This window comes from Chenopodium quinoa, unplaced genomic scaffold (assembly GCF_001683475.1).
Source record: "Chenopodium quinoa cultivar QQ74 unplaced genomic scaffold, ASM168347v1, whole genome shotgun sequence".
NCBI classification, from domain to species: domain Eukaryota; kingdom Viridiplantae; phylum Streptophyta; class Magnoliopsida; order Caryophyllales; family Amaranthaceae; genus Chenopodium; species Chenopodium quinoa.
Window position 1 is genome coordinate 2,122,752 of NW_018744626.1, and position 17,044 is coordinate 2,139,795.

The window sequence follows — 17,044 nt, forward strand, 5'->3', positions numbered from 1 at the left end:
ATATGTACTTGATAGTTGAATTTTATTTTTTACAAGACATTCAATTAACATTTTTTTTTAAAAAAATACGAAATTATTATAAATTAGGATAATTTTCTCTCAAGATTGAAAGTACCCAATTCAATATTTATATTGATTCGAGTACTTTACGATTGTGATAGTTTTATTCAACCACTTGTTATAACCAAAGCTTCCAAATCCAAAAGACTCTTAAAATGTGTCGGCAATCGGCTTGCTAGGCATGTTGCATGCTGCTTAAGGAATTGATTAGATGATAATGACCTCCAATTGTATATGCCAAATTAAACTCCGTAAACATACCGTTATACTTGTACTTCATTTTAATTTTATTTTATTACCAGGCCAATGCAGTGGTATACTTTCGTTTAGGTACTATATATAGAAGATATTGAGTATTATTGTTAGTCTGTTATTGTCTCATTAACTCTTAAATTAACACGTGTAATAAAGTAAAACTATATACGTAGTATTTTAGATAGTTAGATTAGTAAGCTAAGCTTTAAGGTTGTGACATAAGTGTACCAAGCATTTAGTGAAAGAAACCAAACAAGATTAAAGCTCTGGTTGAACAACTTCCTTTGGCGTACTCAAAGGCATGATCATCTGCAATGAGAACATTTTCATTAAATCACTTGTAAATTTGTTGCTTTGATGATTACTTCATCTATTTACTTAAAATGTGGATGCAACATAGATCCTCTCCTACTAGGCGCGAATTAATTCCACTTTAAAGAAGGGGTGGATGAGATTCGAACCCGTGACCTCTATGTCACGTTGGCTCTGATACCATATTAAAGGACCAACTCAACCAAAAGCTTAAGCTGATGGTTGATGCCCAGGAATATGTTTTATACTCTATCAGTTTCAACTTACATATTTATCAACAAATAATTATAATCTATTATATCTTTAAAGATAGATACGAAGTAAGGATAAAAAGCTCAAATAAGTTAAAATTCTATATTTTGTCCAACATAAATTCATCGAAGATGGTCAAATTTAAGAATGTGAATAGTGCAAATTCTCAAGACATATTGTGAATCTTTCTCTTTTGTCAAAACAAGCCATCTTACTGTTTTGGGGTATTTAATGACCAAAATCATCTCACTATCTGAGTTCAATTTCTCCTTATGTTGATCACTTATCAATTTAATGTCTCATTTATGACATAAAAGTATCACACATGTTTCTTTAATTAATAAAAGGCCTATGTGATGTTTTTCTTTTATTTCTATATTTCATAAATTATACAAGTATTGAATGAGAGTGAGTGAGTTTCTAGCTTGTATTAGAGGGAAACGAAAGGTAAAGATTAAAAAAAATAAAGGAATATTGCCAAATGAAAAAGGAAAATGAACAATACATTTAAATAGAGGGAGAAATTGATCAATGGATTATTAGTTGAATCAAGAGATATTTCCAGTTCGTATAGCAAGTCATTGAGTGGAACAAGGTTTTTTTTTTTTTTTTTTTTTAATTTTTTTTTTATTATTTTTTTTATTTTCTTTTTATGTGAGGAGATCATTAAATAAGTATATAATTGACAAAATGACAATAAGTTGACAGTTTTTATAGGAAAGGAACAACTCAGAACTTGTGTTTTCTAAATGCAAATGATGGCTTTTACAAATGCAGTGAACTTCTTATTTTCCAAGGGCCCTATATTATCCTTTCCTCAAGAATTTCGAAAAGGCCCAGGTATCATTCTCAAAATTGTCTATTTTCCAGTTCTCTAAGGCCCTCATGTATTATGTATAACGAATTTCAGAAGACTATAAATGATCTAGGTGTTCAAAAGCCGGACCAGACCACAAAATATAGACCTAAAAGGTCCGGAGTGACTCTGGACCGAACCAAAAGAATAGATCCGGTCTCTAGGTTGTTCGGCGCAAAACTAGTTTATAGGCAGCAGACCTTTGCCTAATCTCATTAAGAGGAAAAAAGCAATGAAGACAATTCAAATAAATCAATCTACTATAACGAAAATCAAATTCACACATTAAATTTCTATTCAAATGATCATGTCCACCAATTTTTATCAAACTGCTTTCCTACTATACTGAAACAAATAAATTAGTAAGCTAAAAAATGACTTGGACATAAATTATCATTGTAATTCTAAACTAAAACATGATACAGCCAACAAATGAACAAGAGGGATAAAGCTAAATTAACTTGGTCCCTGTATGATTAATTCTAGTTTATGGGTCTGCATGTCCAGCAATTTCATCGTCACTTGATGTGCAGTGCCCATCACTGATGTCCTCCTCATCACTTTCATCTTCAGCAGCAGATGCATCGATGTTTTCTTTCTTTGCATAGCGATCACAATATTCTGTATACATCCAAAGAGTAATAAGAAAAAAACAGAACATAACCATCGCATTTTCAGCACAACCCCAGTATAAGGGCGAAGCAGAATGTCCCATATGGGATCTACTATCTATGAACATCCTCCATCAACATTCACCAATAAAATTAAACAATTTGTAAAAGTTGGCAATGAATCTGAAAGAGATGGGACACACATCACATAAGATAGGATACAAGTCAGGACATATGTACCCAGACATTTCAACACACACTGTTAAAGACTAAAAGCATCAATAGCTTGAACAAACACGTCATTTATCAAGTAGAGCTTCAAGGTATGCTTTGGCTAAATTGGCCCCGGGGTATTTTCAACTATTATTTTCCTCTTCGTTTTCTTTAAAATATTTTGTGAAAGATACTATTGCCAAGAATAAACAAATGTTCAGCAACTCTCACTCTCCAACTCCCAAAAATGAAAGTTCAGAACAGAGCACTGATACTAAAGCTTGAGCATCTGCAACGCAAAACAAATCAAAGAGCCATGGAGCAAAAAAGCTAAGTACCAACCAGTACTCCTCCATGCTAAGGGTAGAATACCATTGTATAATCCAAATTCCTGGTAGATGCCTGGGGCCCAGGGCTCATTTTTTTTGTTGATATACTAGGGCAGTTTATGCCAACACAATATATATATATATATAATTTTTTTTTTCATTTTTTATTTTATTTTAGTATGTTGAAGGTATTCATATGTCAATCCAGAACAGAAATGAAAGACATTACTAGTATTTTCCAGCTCCTGATCATAGGTCATAATGTAAACAACCTCTCTGCAACCAAAGAAAGAGACCATATACTGATATGCATCTAGAATCTACCCTGGATAAAAGATTTGGGAGTTCATCTGGACACAAGGAAGCTGGCCTGATCACACGAATATGAACAGCTAAGGGAATCTTACATTCTTTAACTATAATTTGTACTTGTATAACATAACAGGTCCTAGACTAAACCAATGCAACACCACGACCTTAATCCCAACAGGATGTGATGGTTGCATAGACTGAGATATACCCTTCAGTGGCAAAGATCCTCTTTCTCTATTTACTTCTATCATGTGCTACATGCTCTGCAAATCCAATTTCCTAACATTATTTGTAACTCTCCCATACAAGATCCTTGTTGTTGGCATTACAGTCCCAGTTCCCCACTTCCATTTTGGAGAAATGTTAACCTTTTCTACTAGAGGACCAGAAAATATCTTGCAGAGAAGAATTGAGACAAGATTGATTTCCTGAGAGTGTTTTTTAGTAATCCAGATTGCTAGGTGTGTGTTTTCCTGTTTTGGAGAGAGAGAGAGAGAGAGAGAGAGAGAGAGAGAGAGAGAGAGAGAGAGAGAGAGAGAGAGAGAGAGAGACACTTGATAAGATGTCTCAATCCTTTCCACCCAATCCTTTCTCTCTCTACTCCAAGTCTCCAATAACTCTCATTTGAAACAACAAGCTAAAACTGAATGATATTATTTTGTACTATAGTCAAGTCACCAATCATTAAGACTCTACTGAGAATCAGCACACACAAACAGGCAACAATGTTGAAAAAAACTGATGTCTGGATATAACGATTAAAAGGTGAATTTTCATGAGTTAAAAACCTAAAGATAAAATGTGGAGTAGGAAAGTTATTACCTTTGACCTTCAGTTCATACTGTTCACGATCTTTCATCATCAGTGAAGCAGCATCACCATTAAGAGGGTCAGAAGCATTAGGGTACAGCAGCAGTTGTGGAAGAAAGACTTCAAACACATTTAACAAATCTGCACCAAACCAATAACAAGAGTCATTCATATTTTGAAGTCGAATAAAAAACAATAACAAAAACAAAAGCTGAAAGCAATCAGGGCCTTAAAGTAAATGTAACTAGGAAAGTGATAATTACCAAACATAGGACTCCATGATTGATTGATAACATCCAAGCACACTGAGCCAGACCTGAAGATTTTACAATTCATTTAAGACATAACTAACACGCATTCACTCAAATCAGTAGCAATCAGGGAATACCTTTCCACATGCTCTAGGAATAGGAGTAAACTCACAGTTCATCAACATTTGGGTGGAATATTTTGTTTATGAACCCAATGGAAGGGGACTTATAAGGATAGCCATCTGGAAGCTCAACATGGACTTTCCACACCCCGCCTTCATAGAGACCTATAGTTACCACAGCAATCATAGATTTAAAAAAAAAAAAAATCATGAACAGCTAACCTAGACCTTAAAATAAAGGTATCAGACAACTTGCACACACATCAAACCTGACATTTTCTCGTGACCATGGACGAAGGGAATATAAGAAGAAACAATATGATAGAGACAAAGGGAAGGAAGGATAGTATAAACTGCACAGAAATAAAAAGGTGATAAGCAGCTTCAACATACTATCTTTTGGACCATTGAACATGACATTGAACTCATTAAGCCCATCATTTATCGTCTCCACTGTATAATCACTCATCATCCTGAACACAGTTGTAAGATGCATTAGACAAAAAAGAGAAAAACATAATGAATAAAGAGTCCATGGCAAAAACTTAAACAATGGTACTGCAAACTAGTCAGAGCACTTTTAGAGGCCAGGATATTATGACAATTAAAGACTCTTTTAGATTACATAATAAGCCTGATGCCAGCTAAACATCCCTAAACCATCAGCAGGGCGCCTCATTATAGATTTAGAGAAATAATGGATTTTATATGGTAATGTATAGCAAAACCAGTAGGAGAAGCAATATGATTGGGCTACAAATACTGCAGATACTAAGAGCTGATGAATAAAAAAGAGGCAATGCTACTTGGGCTCCAGAACTATGTCAGATGAACTCTTAATTCAATTTTATGTGTTGATACTTGAAGCAATGACAGGTGGAACAGTGAGGAGCTTACAGCTTCATAACATCCATCTCTCTTCTCTTACTTGGTGAAGACATTGTAACCAATTGAGTTTAGCTTGAACCAAATTGAGACTCTGAGCAGAATATGGCAAAAAAAGAACATTAAGCAGTATACATGACAAAACATTGTCTGAATTAGCAACAAAGCAAGCTAGAGTTTTTTTCTTGTTCATTTGTATATATAGAAAACTATTAGCTAGATTACCCAAAATTGTTTAAAGGATGGATATCCCTAATAAAAACAGCCAAGGAAAGATAAAGAAAACCCTGAGCCAAAAAGGCAGCATATACAATAACTAGCAGAAAGGCTATAGAAGTGCTATAGAAGTAGAGAAGTTGTACATGTGTAAAAGTTGTAAAGAAAATGTAATTTGGAGTATGATGTTATTTCACCGCTTCTTTTAAATACAAAAGGGAATATGTCATAGAAAACAGCGTGGCAAACAGACAATTTAAGGTGGTAAATGTACAAGCAAAGTAGGTCACACCAGCTGGTCTAACCCTAGGGTGGTTTGATCATTACCTATTCATGGTCTATGACCAAATACCATTTTCCCCTTGCCAAAATTTCTAGACATACACAGCCACCACATAAATTATTGTCACATTTACTGTTCATTGATCCCACTAAACAAATCTCTATAACATGGTATTAATCTAATTGCCTACCACTACCGCAAAAGATGATGACAGTTTCCTTATTAAATAGATGGTTCACGAACTCGAATGGAAAAGTAAAATCGCTCAAGTTCTGCATATTCATAAGAAAATGGCAGTGAAAAAAAGAGAGAGAGAGTATAGCAAACCATGACAGAATGCTATAGGAAACAAAGAATTCAATAAATCTCCAACATTAAAGGTATTGGCCTCGAAAAGCCACAATTAAATAGCATTTCTTATTTGTTAGAGTGTTAGACAAAGAAACTTCCAATGTGCCACTATGCCACATCCATCTCCCTAAAGAAAAATAATGAGCAGATGGATCATCCTCGGAACCCAACTTTAACCATCTCTCATTCTCTCTATATTCCAATGAACTAAAGGTATACAGCCTTACCCTGTATTCCTAAGCAGCAGTAGAGAGGCCAGCAATATTTAGTATGAAGAATAAACCAAAAGTATAAGCAACTAAAAGATTGTTCATGCCCAAAATAGTTCTTGAGCCAGTTATTTCTCTTAAATTTTTTAGCACAGCAAATGCCTGACCAACTTCTACTCAGGGAAATAAACAGCTTTATCATGATTATTCAATTAGCATGCCAGCCTTATTGGACAAAATTAGGGAAATAAACAAGTTCTGAGCATTTAGTTCACACCTGAGAGTAGTTAAACAATTGGTCGCCAGATACTTTGCACCATAAAAATCTAAATGATGACATGCCCCTCACAAAAAATGGAAAATGATACAGTTCCAACAAACATAGAGAGTCTATACCATCGGACAAGGATGGGAAAGGAAGTGTTTAGCATACAAATATAAAAATCTGAAAACATGACTACTATTATATCTATCACTTCAATAACAACTTGTGTATAAAGTGATTATAACATTCCTAAGTCCTAACAATTCATCATTCTAGTCCAGATAAAATATTCCTAAGAGTTCATGCTTCAAACACATGAATTTTTCTACACTTCCACCACCATATAACAAAAACATTCAAAACAATAATATTGCTACAACAACAAAGACTTCATGGAGAACAACGGTGGACACTGGACAGTATCACTTGAGGGTCGCCATGGAAACTCAAATTTTAATTATCTTCAAATCGTCAGCAGTCAAAATACCCCCCTCTCAACCTTTGAAGCTAAATGGTATAGCATAGTAGCACCTTAAATTTATCACTTAGGGTTCATCTCTCATCCAAGAAACTCACTCCATTAGCATGATGACCATGAATGTAACAGTCTTAACCAAAATCTTCCAAAACAATGCTACTCATTAGCAGTACTTCAAGATGAAACCAATATAAGAATTGGAACCTAGGAAGTTCTTCCACATTACACAATGGAAGGAATATAATTAAAGCTGAAACCAAGTGCTGATCATAGAGTTGATGACAATATTAATTGAAATTCATACTCCTCCGCGAAAGCAATTTATATTTAAAAACCTATTTCATTCCGAAAATGATCAGAGCTCATCTATACACTACCTGGAGTAAAGTTGATGAAAACATCAATCAACAATCACATTTGCTCAGTCATTCCAAAAACAATCACAGCTCTCCCAAACAGTACCCTTACCAAATTAGATTGTTCTATATTCAAATACCCTACTTTGTAAAACTGCTTGCTACATCAAATTTACCTATACTAGAGCATATGAGCAAATCAACATACATCTAAATATAAAAAAAACCACAATGACATACCACATATCTATTGCAAATGCACTATATAATTAAAAAATTATTATTCCTGCTATCAGTCTTCTCATGTAAAAGCCAGCACAGTTCAAAGTCAATCACCCAAAAGGGCAAAAAAAAAAAAAAAAAAAAAAAAAAAAGCAACATCAATGATGCAAAATGCGGTTAATCAAATACCCAATTATCATCAAACTCAAAATTCATTCTAATTACAAGCAATTAAAAAACAAACAGTAAAACAAAAAACCCAACAATTAAATCACCCAAAATAAAGATCGTAATTCATAAAATGAACAAAATTGTTAGATTAATCGCTATAAACAGGAATTGCATCAAAATTAAAGGGTATAAGAGACGAACCAAATAAGATGATTGGAAATTGATGAACGCCCCAAAATGTCAAAGGGATGATGTGGGCTCAAATTATCAAAGGTGCAAAATTTGATGTTAATAAAGAAAAGAAAATGGGGAAAGAGAGAGAAAATAGAGAAGAAAGAAATAAAAGCGGAAACAAATAAAAAGAGGGTTGATTGGATTTATAAACTTAATGTCGACATACTGAAGGTGCACGTGGTGATAAGTAGGTTCAGCAACGCATAATTTGGGCTTTATAAAAATGTGGTACAATTTCCTCATTGCTAAGTTTTTTCTCTTTATTGAGTAATAGGTTATAACCGTGCCATGCACGCTTATAATTAAACTTTACAACAAAAATTATAAGAATGGTTTTTATTTATTTTTTTATTTTTTATTTTTATTTTTGAGGGGAATAAAGAATGGTTGTTAATTTAACAATTTATCCAAAAAAATATTTGTGACAAAATAACTTGAATTTTAATGTATACCAAATGCGTAAAGGTTATTGTTTTGATTTTTTTTTTTAAAAAATTTATTAATAGAAATTTAGAAACTATTAGGTTTTATATAAGAAAACGAAAATATAAGCTTAGGTTAGTACCCGTATATGTCTTCAAAAAAAAGGGAAAAAAAATAAAAGGTTAGTATCCGTATACGAACTAATATACATTTGTCCTTATATTTTTGTTGACACACTTTGACCGGCATTAAATGAAAATTTAGTTGATTTATATTACTTTAGGATAATTAGTATTCCATAATCAACTTTTTTAAAATGTATTTATAGTTAGTAGTAGCGGTTTTTATTTTAATTTTAATAATCACATTGCATAACGATTAGTGTCAAATGATTAATGTTGGAGCTTGGAGGAATAAATTGATACTCCTTAATATTATAATAATCTTGGACAATGATATATTTAATACCTTATTTTTAATCTATGTTTGTATACTTGTAACTAAAAGATTAATAGTATATAGAATATATGTTAAAAAAAATTAATTGAGTATGATTGGATTAGATATGTTGTCAAAATAAAAATAAGTATTATTGTAGCTCAAAAAATGGAAGTCATTAAAATTTGGTTAAAAAAAAAAGGAAAGTGCAAAAAGGAGGGAAAATTATTAATGACATCGTGACAAATGTCATCTTAGGTTCGCTTTTAGTATAGGTTAATTGATGGGATTTTCTTTCTCTAGATCTTAAATGTATTTGTTCTTATTATGGGTCGATTTATAATAACAATAACGTATTAGGCATCAAGCCATCAACTCGTTTTAATTTGGTCTCAGTGTTAGTAGAAGAGGTGGCAAACAGGTCGTTTGAATTGAGTTTAAGTCGAATTGACTTGAACCAAAATATATTAGATTTGTTTTCAAGCTGGATTGATTTTATTTGGATTTATATTACTTCTTGAATCAAACAAATTAACGTTTAAAATTTCAGGTTTTTAAGTTTCTTGCAGTGGATTCGTAATATACATTTGGTACATGTCTTATGAATCATCCCTTTAAAAGGGAGGGTGTATTTGTTTGATTGTTAATCTTACAATTGTGTTTACTCATTATATATTTCCATCACTTTCAAGTGTGAAAGACTTGAATCATATACAAGTATTTGTTTCACTTCATCTTAGTGTCAATTACACCTTTGGTGCATAATTATGCTTATCTTGATTATGAAAAATGAAACTTTATGAAACATTATTCATGCCTCCAAGCTTAGAGTTATGTAACTCAAATACTCAATTCTTACACTTGAAAGTTGAAACAAAACTCAAGTCAAGGCAGTGGCGGAGCCAGGATTTTCAACTTGGGGGGACAAAATGCTTAACTTACGAAAAGCTTAACAAAAAATAAAAACAAAAAAAAAACTCACACACAAATTGGTTAATACTTAATATTAAAATTTCAAAATACAAATATATACTTAGTCATACAATTCAAAATGATGAAAAAAATTACATAAACATTACATTAAAATTACAAGTTCATTCTTCGAGTCTTCATACTTTGAAATCGATCAATAATCTTTTCGTCGGAAACTCGTAAGAAGACATCCTTCTCAATAAAAGTGACCAAACAATCATTCATAAGTTGATCACCCATGCTATTTCGCAACTTGTTTTTGACACATGTCATTGCAGAAAACACTCTTTCAACACTTGTCGTGGCAACGGGAAGAATCAACATCAACTTGATAAGCAAATGAATTGTCGTTGCAATAATGTTTATTCTTTTTCCCGGATCATGAGGAAGAAGTTCAACATCGTACACCGAATCTTCCTCTAATGGTACATTACTATTACTTGAACCACCCATTTCCATACTATTTTCTTGACTTTGAGGGGAGCTAAATGAAGGTGAGTTATTGGACTCATTTTCATTGGACTCATTTTCATTGAGTTTCGTTCTTTTAAACAAGAATTGTCGAAGATCGGGTTGTTTAGTTGCCTTTGATTTGTTTGAATTTGGTGAATCGTTTGACATTTCCTAATTAAATCGAAAATTATATATCAATTTCCACAAGACCACAATCCACATCATTACATAATAACAAAACCTAAGAGGCTAAGATTTTAAATTTCTAATTCAACTACACATTTCAATAATTTACAATAATTAATAATTTAAATTCACATTTCACAAAAACAACCAAAAACTCTAACAGGGGAAACAATCAAATAAATATAAATCAATAATCATTTATCAATTCAAATTATTCAATAATCAATACCCACAAGGCCACAAATGACAAATTCACAATAAAAATATAAACAATTAAACATTTAAACAAGTAATAAAAATATGAAATTCAGATTTTCAGATTTACTGTAAATTTAAACAATTAAACATTTAAACAACAAAACAAGTAATCAATTATTCAATTAATCATACATTCATTGATTCATACCCTCATTGAAATCCAGATTTACAGCAAATGTGTTATGCTTATGCATATGACGAAGTCACGAAGACACGAAGTCACGAAGGACGAAGGCTCAAGGGCGGCTGTTGAACCTCGTCACTGCTGCGAACTGCCGGCGAACGGTGGACGGCGTCACGGCGAGCCGGCTAGGCGACAGGCGAGGGCGAATCGAAGAGAGAGAAATTGAAAATTGAAAAACTTAGGGTTTGGCTGGCAAATGTCGCAACAGAGCACTGTAATTGCATTTTTTTTTTAAATTTTTTTTTTTTTTTAAATTTTTTTTTTTGAAAATGGGGGGACAAGTGTCCCCACATGTCCCCTTCTAGCTCCGCCCATGCAGTCAAGGTTTCAATCTTTACAAGCTTCAACTTCAATTTTATTATCACCTAAAATCAACTGAGTATGAAAACATTATCATTGATACAGCCCCATTTCTATGGAAGGCTCTAATTTGCATTGCAACAACAGGCCAAAGACAAGCAGAAATGATGATCTGAAGATAGATATGTACAATCAATTACAACTGAAATTTATCAATAAAATAAATAAAATAGAGTCTGATATTTACAAAGCACTTCCTGCCTATTGTCTAATCAGGTTGAGCTTTTTCCACAAAATATAAAAAACCAAGGATAGAATATTCAACAATTGTTGTACAAGAAGCAATCAATTGATCATAAAAAAGAGAGCATGAAGATAGCTCATACAAGTTTGCCAAAAAAAAAGAAGTATTTAACATTATACACATTTTATTTGTCATCTCCTCGTCATGGGAATCAGAAATCAGCCAATAGCTTTCGAGATTTCTGCAGAATGCACGAGACAACATCACTTACAGAGGAATGAATCTGATCTCAAGTCGTAGAGGTAAATGCTTCATAAACGGAAAGTAGAATTATTTCATTGTGGTACTAAGTCTAACCAAGTAAGGTGAGGCAAAAGACAGTATAATGTATCATCGCCTTTCATGGTTCTGCATGCCCCTCACCTGTGCCTGTTGCTTCATTGTCACTTGATGAATCTTCATCCTCACTGACTTCCTCACTACCACTTCCATCTTCGACAGAAGAGCCCAAAATATTCTCCTTCTTGGCATATTGTTCACAGTATTCTGTACAAATGATAAAAAGTCATGATTACCAAAATATATTGCAAGTTTGCAAGCATGTAAGCACAATTAATGTCACAGAGACTATGTTAGCTTATTTGGGATTACTGAAAAATAGCTGCACAAAGCTTCTGCCATGGATTACAGAAAAAATTTGCACATGCTTACGTAGACAAAAGTGACACAGTTTTTATTTATTTATTTATCTTTTAAATGTGAGCATGTACCAATTGGCACGTAGATAGACTCATACAACAAGGCGTTGCAGGACATGAAACTTCCAACCTTCCTTTCAACTAGTATTGTTTATCAGTCAGTAATTCATAAAACGCTAGCCATACAATTCAGAACTGGAGATGCTTCATACTTACCATGGCCTACCTTGGTGATGCTTTGATAAGGTTGAACCTGGTCTTGCTAAAATCACTCATACTGCAAAATCTCGTCCAGAAGCATGACTTTTTGCAAATATACTTTAGTCTAAATAACTCTGACTGTACTGTTGACATAATCACATCTAAAGCATGCTATAGAAGCCAAAGCATGTACAATAGTATTCTCTTTCCCAGTTCTCTCTCCCACTTCCTTTTTTTAAACTAATTGTGTGGTGCACACACAAAAGGCACAAAGCTTTAGTAGGTTCAGAGAATCCAAATAGAACCGGCACTGAAGGAATTTGGGGGGGGGGGGTGCATAGATCAACAGAACTACAAAGTGTATGAATCTTCCAACAGGTCATGCTGTTGTTGAGATAGTACAGCTCTCTAGATATACACAGAACAAAGAGTAAAATACCAAAATCTAGAATGTACAAAATCATACCTTTAACTTTCTGTTCATATCTTTTTTTGTCCCTCATCATTAGGTAACCAGCATCAGAATTAAGGGGATGTGAAGGATTTGGGTAGAGCAGAAGCTGGGGGAGAAACATTTCAAACACATTTACAAGATCTACAGAAGAAACAGCACCAATCAATCAACTTATGATAGAAAAAAACAATGTTAGATTAAGAATCCCTTAAAAAGTACAGATTTTTTCAGCTAAGAGATATGCAGCTTGATGGAGATGGAGATAGCAGGGTAAATTAAAAAACAATTAATTTGACACAAGATCCAAAGACCATCAATAAAAGAAAATTACCAAACATAGGACTCCATGATTGGTTGATTACATTCAAGCAAACAGAGCCAGAGCTGAAGTTCAGAAAATGTATATTGTCTGGTCAGTAAAGTTCTTGATTAGAGTGACTATATATATGCTCTAGAATCTAGATTAACAGTGGACACTGATACACTCACTGCTCATCAATATTTGGATGAAAGATTTTGTTCAAGAATCTAATTGAAGGAGGCTTGAAAGGATAAGAATCTGGAAACTTAACATGGATTTTCCACACCCCGCCATCATAAGGACCTGCAGCCACAATCACATGTGTTAGCCATAAATAGTCAGATCACCCAAGCTTGGGAATAATATTATCTGCCTCTCACTTGCCTTTAGAACATGGGATAACATATGCTTCATCATTGTGTTTGACAGAGCAAAAAAAATAAACAGGCCAATTCCCCGAAGGAAGAAATGAAGACAATGAATTAAGAGACAGATGTATATTAACATACTTTCTTTTGGACCATGAAACACCACATTGAATTCATTGACTGCATCATTTATCGTCTCCACAGTGAAATCACTCATTAACCTGAGAAGAAAGTACACAATCAAAACTACCTTCTGGTAGAAATCAAAATGAAATGTCATTCAGAAAGAAAATCTCAACAACGGGTTCAATGTGCTCTGATAAGAAAATGAATTTTTTTTGAAAAAGTGCAGCATCAATCTTAGCCGAACTTTACAGTTGAATGATCAAATTACTCAACTAAACAATGCATTATACAAAACAAAGACGCATGAGGAGCTCAACTGACAATGGACATCATATCATTATGCCCCAACAAAGGATTGTAAGTCATAGCTGCTGTTGAGGTAAAACAAATATTGTGCAAAAGTAACATAGTTTGATGACAAGAGAGGAAGCCAATGAGTACAGGAAGTCAATGAATACAGCCAAGATAAATGCACTAAGTTAAAGCTAGCGACAGTGAAAATGCGAAGTATTAATGTAAGGAACTTTACATTCTCATAAAATCCGACTCTCTTCTCTTGCTTGGCGAAGACATGATAATATATTTGCACAAATGCTTGAACCTACAAAAAATACAGAGACTTTACAATATACCAAATAAATAAAGAATACTCAACAGACCAATTATGACATATAATTCCAGTCTCAGCATAAACAATTTTCCAGAGAAGAAATGCCTAATTGTTTATCAAAACACAAAAATTAGGGTGCAGAAGGTAATCTTAGTTCATATATACAATGTTAATCACTGATTGCTTCAACCGATATGTACAGAGCAGACAATAATATATGCAATAATGCAAAGAATTCAACATTTCAAGCCCATAATATAGAAAATTAACAGCTTCAGCATGCAATTCAAATATCACATCAGAGGAGTAACATGATACAAGAATTGACAATGTAACTTGTCATCAAGAAAAATATTACCTATCCGCCACCTGATAATCAGAGTATGTAGGTAGATCATAGAGGGGGTAACTCATCACAGTAAAACTTAACAAATTTCCACCCAAACAACGTCAATAGCCTGAGGCACAGCATTCAATGGGATGGATGGTCCTAACTACAACTATATTCTGAATTACAAAGGTACTGCCTCCGCGGCTCATTGTTCCCCCGAGAAGCTTCATAAGATCAACTTGCTGGAAGCAATTGGAATTTGAAATGTCTAAACATTCTTAGTTCACCCAAATATGTTCATTCTATCCACAATATATCTAGGACCATGTGAAAAGTTAAATATGAAATAGAGGTGTCAAATTCTGTCAGCATCAAGCATCAGTGTCAAAGTTCATCAATATGAGACATCATTGGTGACCCTAGGATAAATGTAGAGAAACATCTTACAATATGTATACAAATATTTGAAGTGTCTAGATAATTTCCCAAGGCCACAGAAAAACCGAGCAAGTAATGGAATCAGAAGACAAAACCAATCAAGTGAACATCAGCAAAGCTGTTTATATACACATATTAACCACAAAGCTGTCCTTAAGGTACTAAAACCAACCTCAGCAACTACAAAGAGTCTAAACTCCAAAGCAATGGCAGTCTGGTAGACCTACACATTCCGCATGGAAAGATAATAGCATCATCCCATAGAATTCAAGTGAACATCCAGCCATCTCTAAGTTTGGTGCTTTCCAAAACATATAAACCAGATAATCTCAAGATTCTGTCTCTACTTCATTACTATAAATCAAAGATAAACTTCAAAAGATCAGCATCTCTTAAATATTGACTAATTGACAAAGTGCAGATGAGGCGATTGAGGATCCACAATGATTAGACACTTTTCCTCTCTGCTTTATGTCAAATCGTTGCAAATAATATGAAACGGAGGCAATATATGTTACACAAATCTTCATTTCATCTGTTACCACAACCCCCTAGTTAGAGCCAAAATCTATGTTACTCAGGCTCAGGTACTTTTATCTAAGAAGAGTATGTGTCCAAGTGTTATGCCCATGTTAGAGTGTCGAGGATTCAATAGGGTACTTGAGTGGAAGAGTTCGAATAACATAGGTTCTGATACGTGATGAACGACACTGATTTTCATCTCCAAGCGCACGTGTATATCAGCATAGGTTGTAAGTTCTAAGAAATTAATTCATTGACCGAGTTTTAATAAGTCCTGCCTAAAATTCTACAGCATTGTGATGCCTTATTGCTATTAAATAAACTATTTCTATTCGAGAATCAAGATTATCCAGCTTCTTCTAATAACTGGAAATTCAGGTAATCTTCATAACTAAGATTTCCTCTCAAGATTTCTACTTTGGTTACTCTTGAACAGATTGCAAATGTCACTTCCTTAAAACATCAATTTCATATTAACTACTTTCCCTATTGCTAATGTATTTCCATTTCGAATTCCTGAATTAGCTTCTTCCTTCTTCAAAATAGAAACCCAGAAAAAAATAACAGCAATACATTAAAAAAACTAAAAATTTATAGGACCGAATCACATCTACATCTCTAAACTTGCAATTATAATAAGATGATCATTGACTAACATTGGAATAACCCATAAATATTCTCAAAACTACCGCTTCTCCAATCAATTGATTTTGTTCCCTAATTATGAGATTATCATGATCATTTTGATATTTAAATCAGCTGTAATAACAAAATCAAATCAATGCAAAAAAGAAAAAAAAAAAAACAAATAGAGGGACAAAATTGAAAGGGTAAAATGAAGATAAATATTGAGTTATTATAAGAATGAGATAGAAGAAAATTAAGAAGAACTTACCCAAATCCAGAAGATTGCACAAACAATTAGAAAGAAAAGTAATGAAGAAATGTTATTCAAACAAAATGAGAGAAATATCTTTGACAATTTCTACTACAAAAAAGTGCCCCGTGGTGACATTCTAAATTACTAACGTGTGATCATTACATTCTTCCCTATTTGCCTATTCTGCTACGGGGTATTACATTTAATGATTAAAATATGCTCCGTATTTTGTATATTGGCTCTGTTCTCCTTATCTTATTATTAATAAATTTAATTTGTAACTCATACTTCCTGCAATTCTATTTAGGTGACGCGTTTGATTTAGACACATATATTAAAGATAGGAGAGAGAGTTAGAGAGAATGAAAAAGCAAGTGGGGTAGCTTGTTAATCTAAGGTAAAAAATTTACACCAAAAAGAAATGTGTCAACTAAAAAAAACTTCCTAAATAGAATACATGTCAATTAAAAAAAAACGGAGGTAGCATAATACGAAGTATAATGTCAGTTCATAAGATTAGTGAAAATCAAAGCAAAGTACCCATAATGTTTTAAAAAGTACCGATAAAAGTATATTTTTTTATTAATAAAAGTAAGTTTTAACG

The 17,044-nt window shown here is 33.3% G+C and overlaps 2 protein-coding genes and 1 long non-coding RNA gene across 4 annotated transcripts; 1 reads left to right on the plus strand and 2 right to left on the minus strand.

Moving 5' to 3' along the window:
* Window positions 1–1,998: 1,998 nt before the first annotated feature.
* Window positions 1,999–8,701, minus strand: LOC110700423 (ubiquitin-conjugating enzyme E2-23 kDa-like). The gene is made up of 7 exons (XM_021877964.1): window positions 8,021–8,701; window positions 5,281–5,362; window positions 4,777–4,856; window positions 4,434–4,548; window positions 4,274–4,326; window positions 4,023–4,151; window positions 1,999–2,356 (listed from the first exon to the last, which is right to left on the minus strand). The coding sequence occupies exons 2-7, from the start codon at window positions 5,322–5,324 to the stop codon at window positions 2,223–2,225; spliced, it is 555 nt and encodes a 184-aa protein (XP_021733656.1). The 5' UTR covers window positions 5,325–5,362; window positions 8,021–8,701; the 3' UTR covers window positions 1,999–2,222.
* A 1,233-nt stretch (window positions 8,702–9,934) lies between these two features.
* LOC110700424 lies at window positions 9,935–11,200 on the plus strand. The gene is made up of 2 exons (XR_002507211.1): window positions 9,935–10,311; window positions 10,948–11,200. It is a non-coding gene; the product is annotated as an uncharacterized LOC110700424 (long non-coding RNA).
* A 4-nt stretch (window positions 11,201–11,204) lies between these two features.
* LOC110700422 (ubiquitin-conjugating enzyme E2-23 kDa-like) lies at window positions 11,205–16,621 on the minus strand. Of its 2 annotated transcripts, none has more exons than XM_021877963.1 (8): window positions 16,456–16,621; window positions 14,189–14,260; window positions 13,675–13,754; window positions 13,354–13,468; window positions 13,196–13,248; window positions 12,877–13,005; window positions 11,935–12,057; window positions 11,205–11,752 (listed from the first exon to the last, which is right to left on the minus strand). In XM_021877963.1, exons 2-8 carry the CDS (start codon window positions 14,230–14,232, stop codon window positions 11,730–11,732), a joined length of 567 nt encoding a protein of 188 aa, XP_021733655.1. In that variant the 5' UTR covers window positions 14,233–14,260; window positions 16,456–16,621; the 3' UTR covers window positions 11,205–11,729. The 2 variants fall into 2 exon arrangements, with proteins under 2 accessions (XP_021733655.1, XP_021733654.1); XM_021877962.1 differs by having other exon boundaries at window positions 11,647–11,752; window positions 11,869–12,057; window positions 16,456–16,619.
* Window positions 16,622–17,044: the final 423 nt, after the last annotated feature.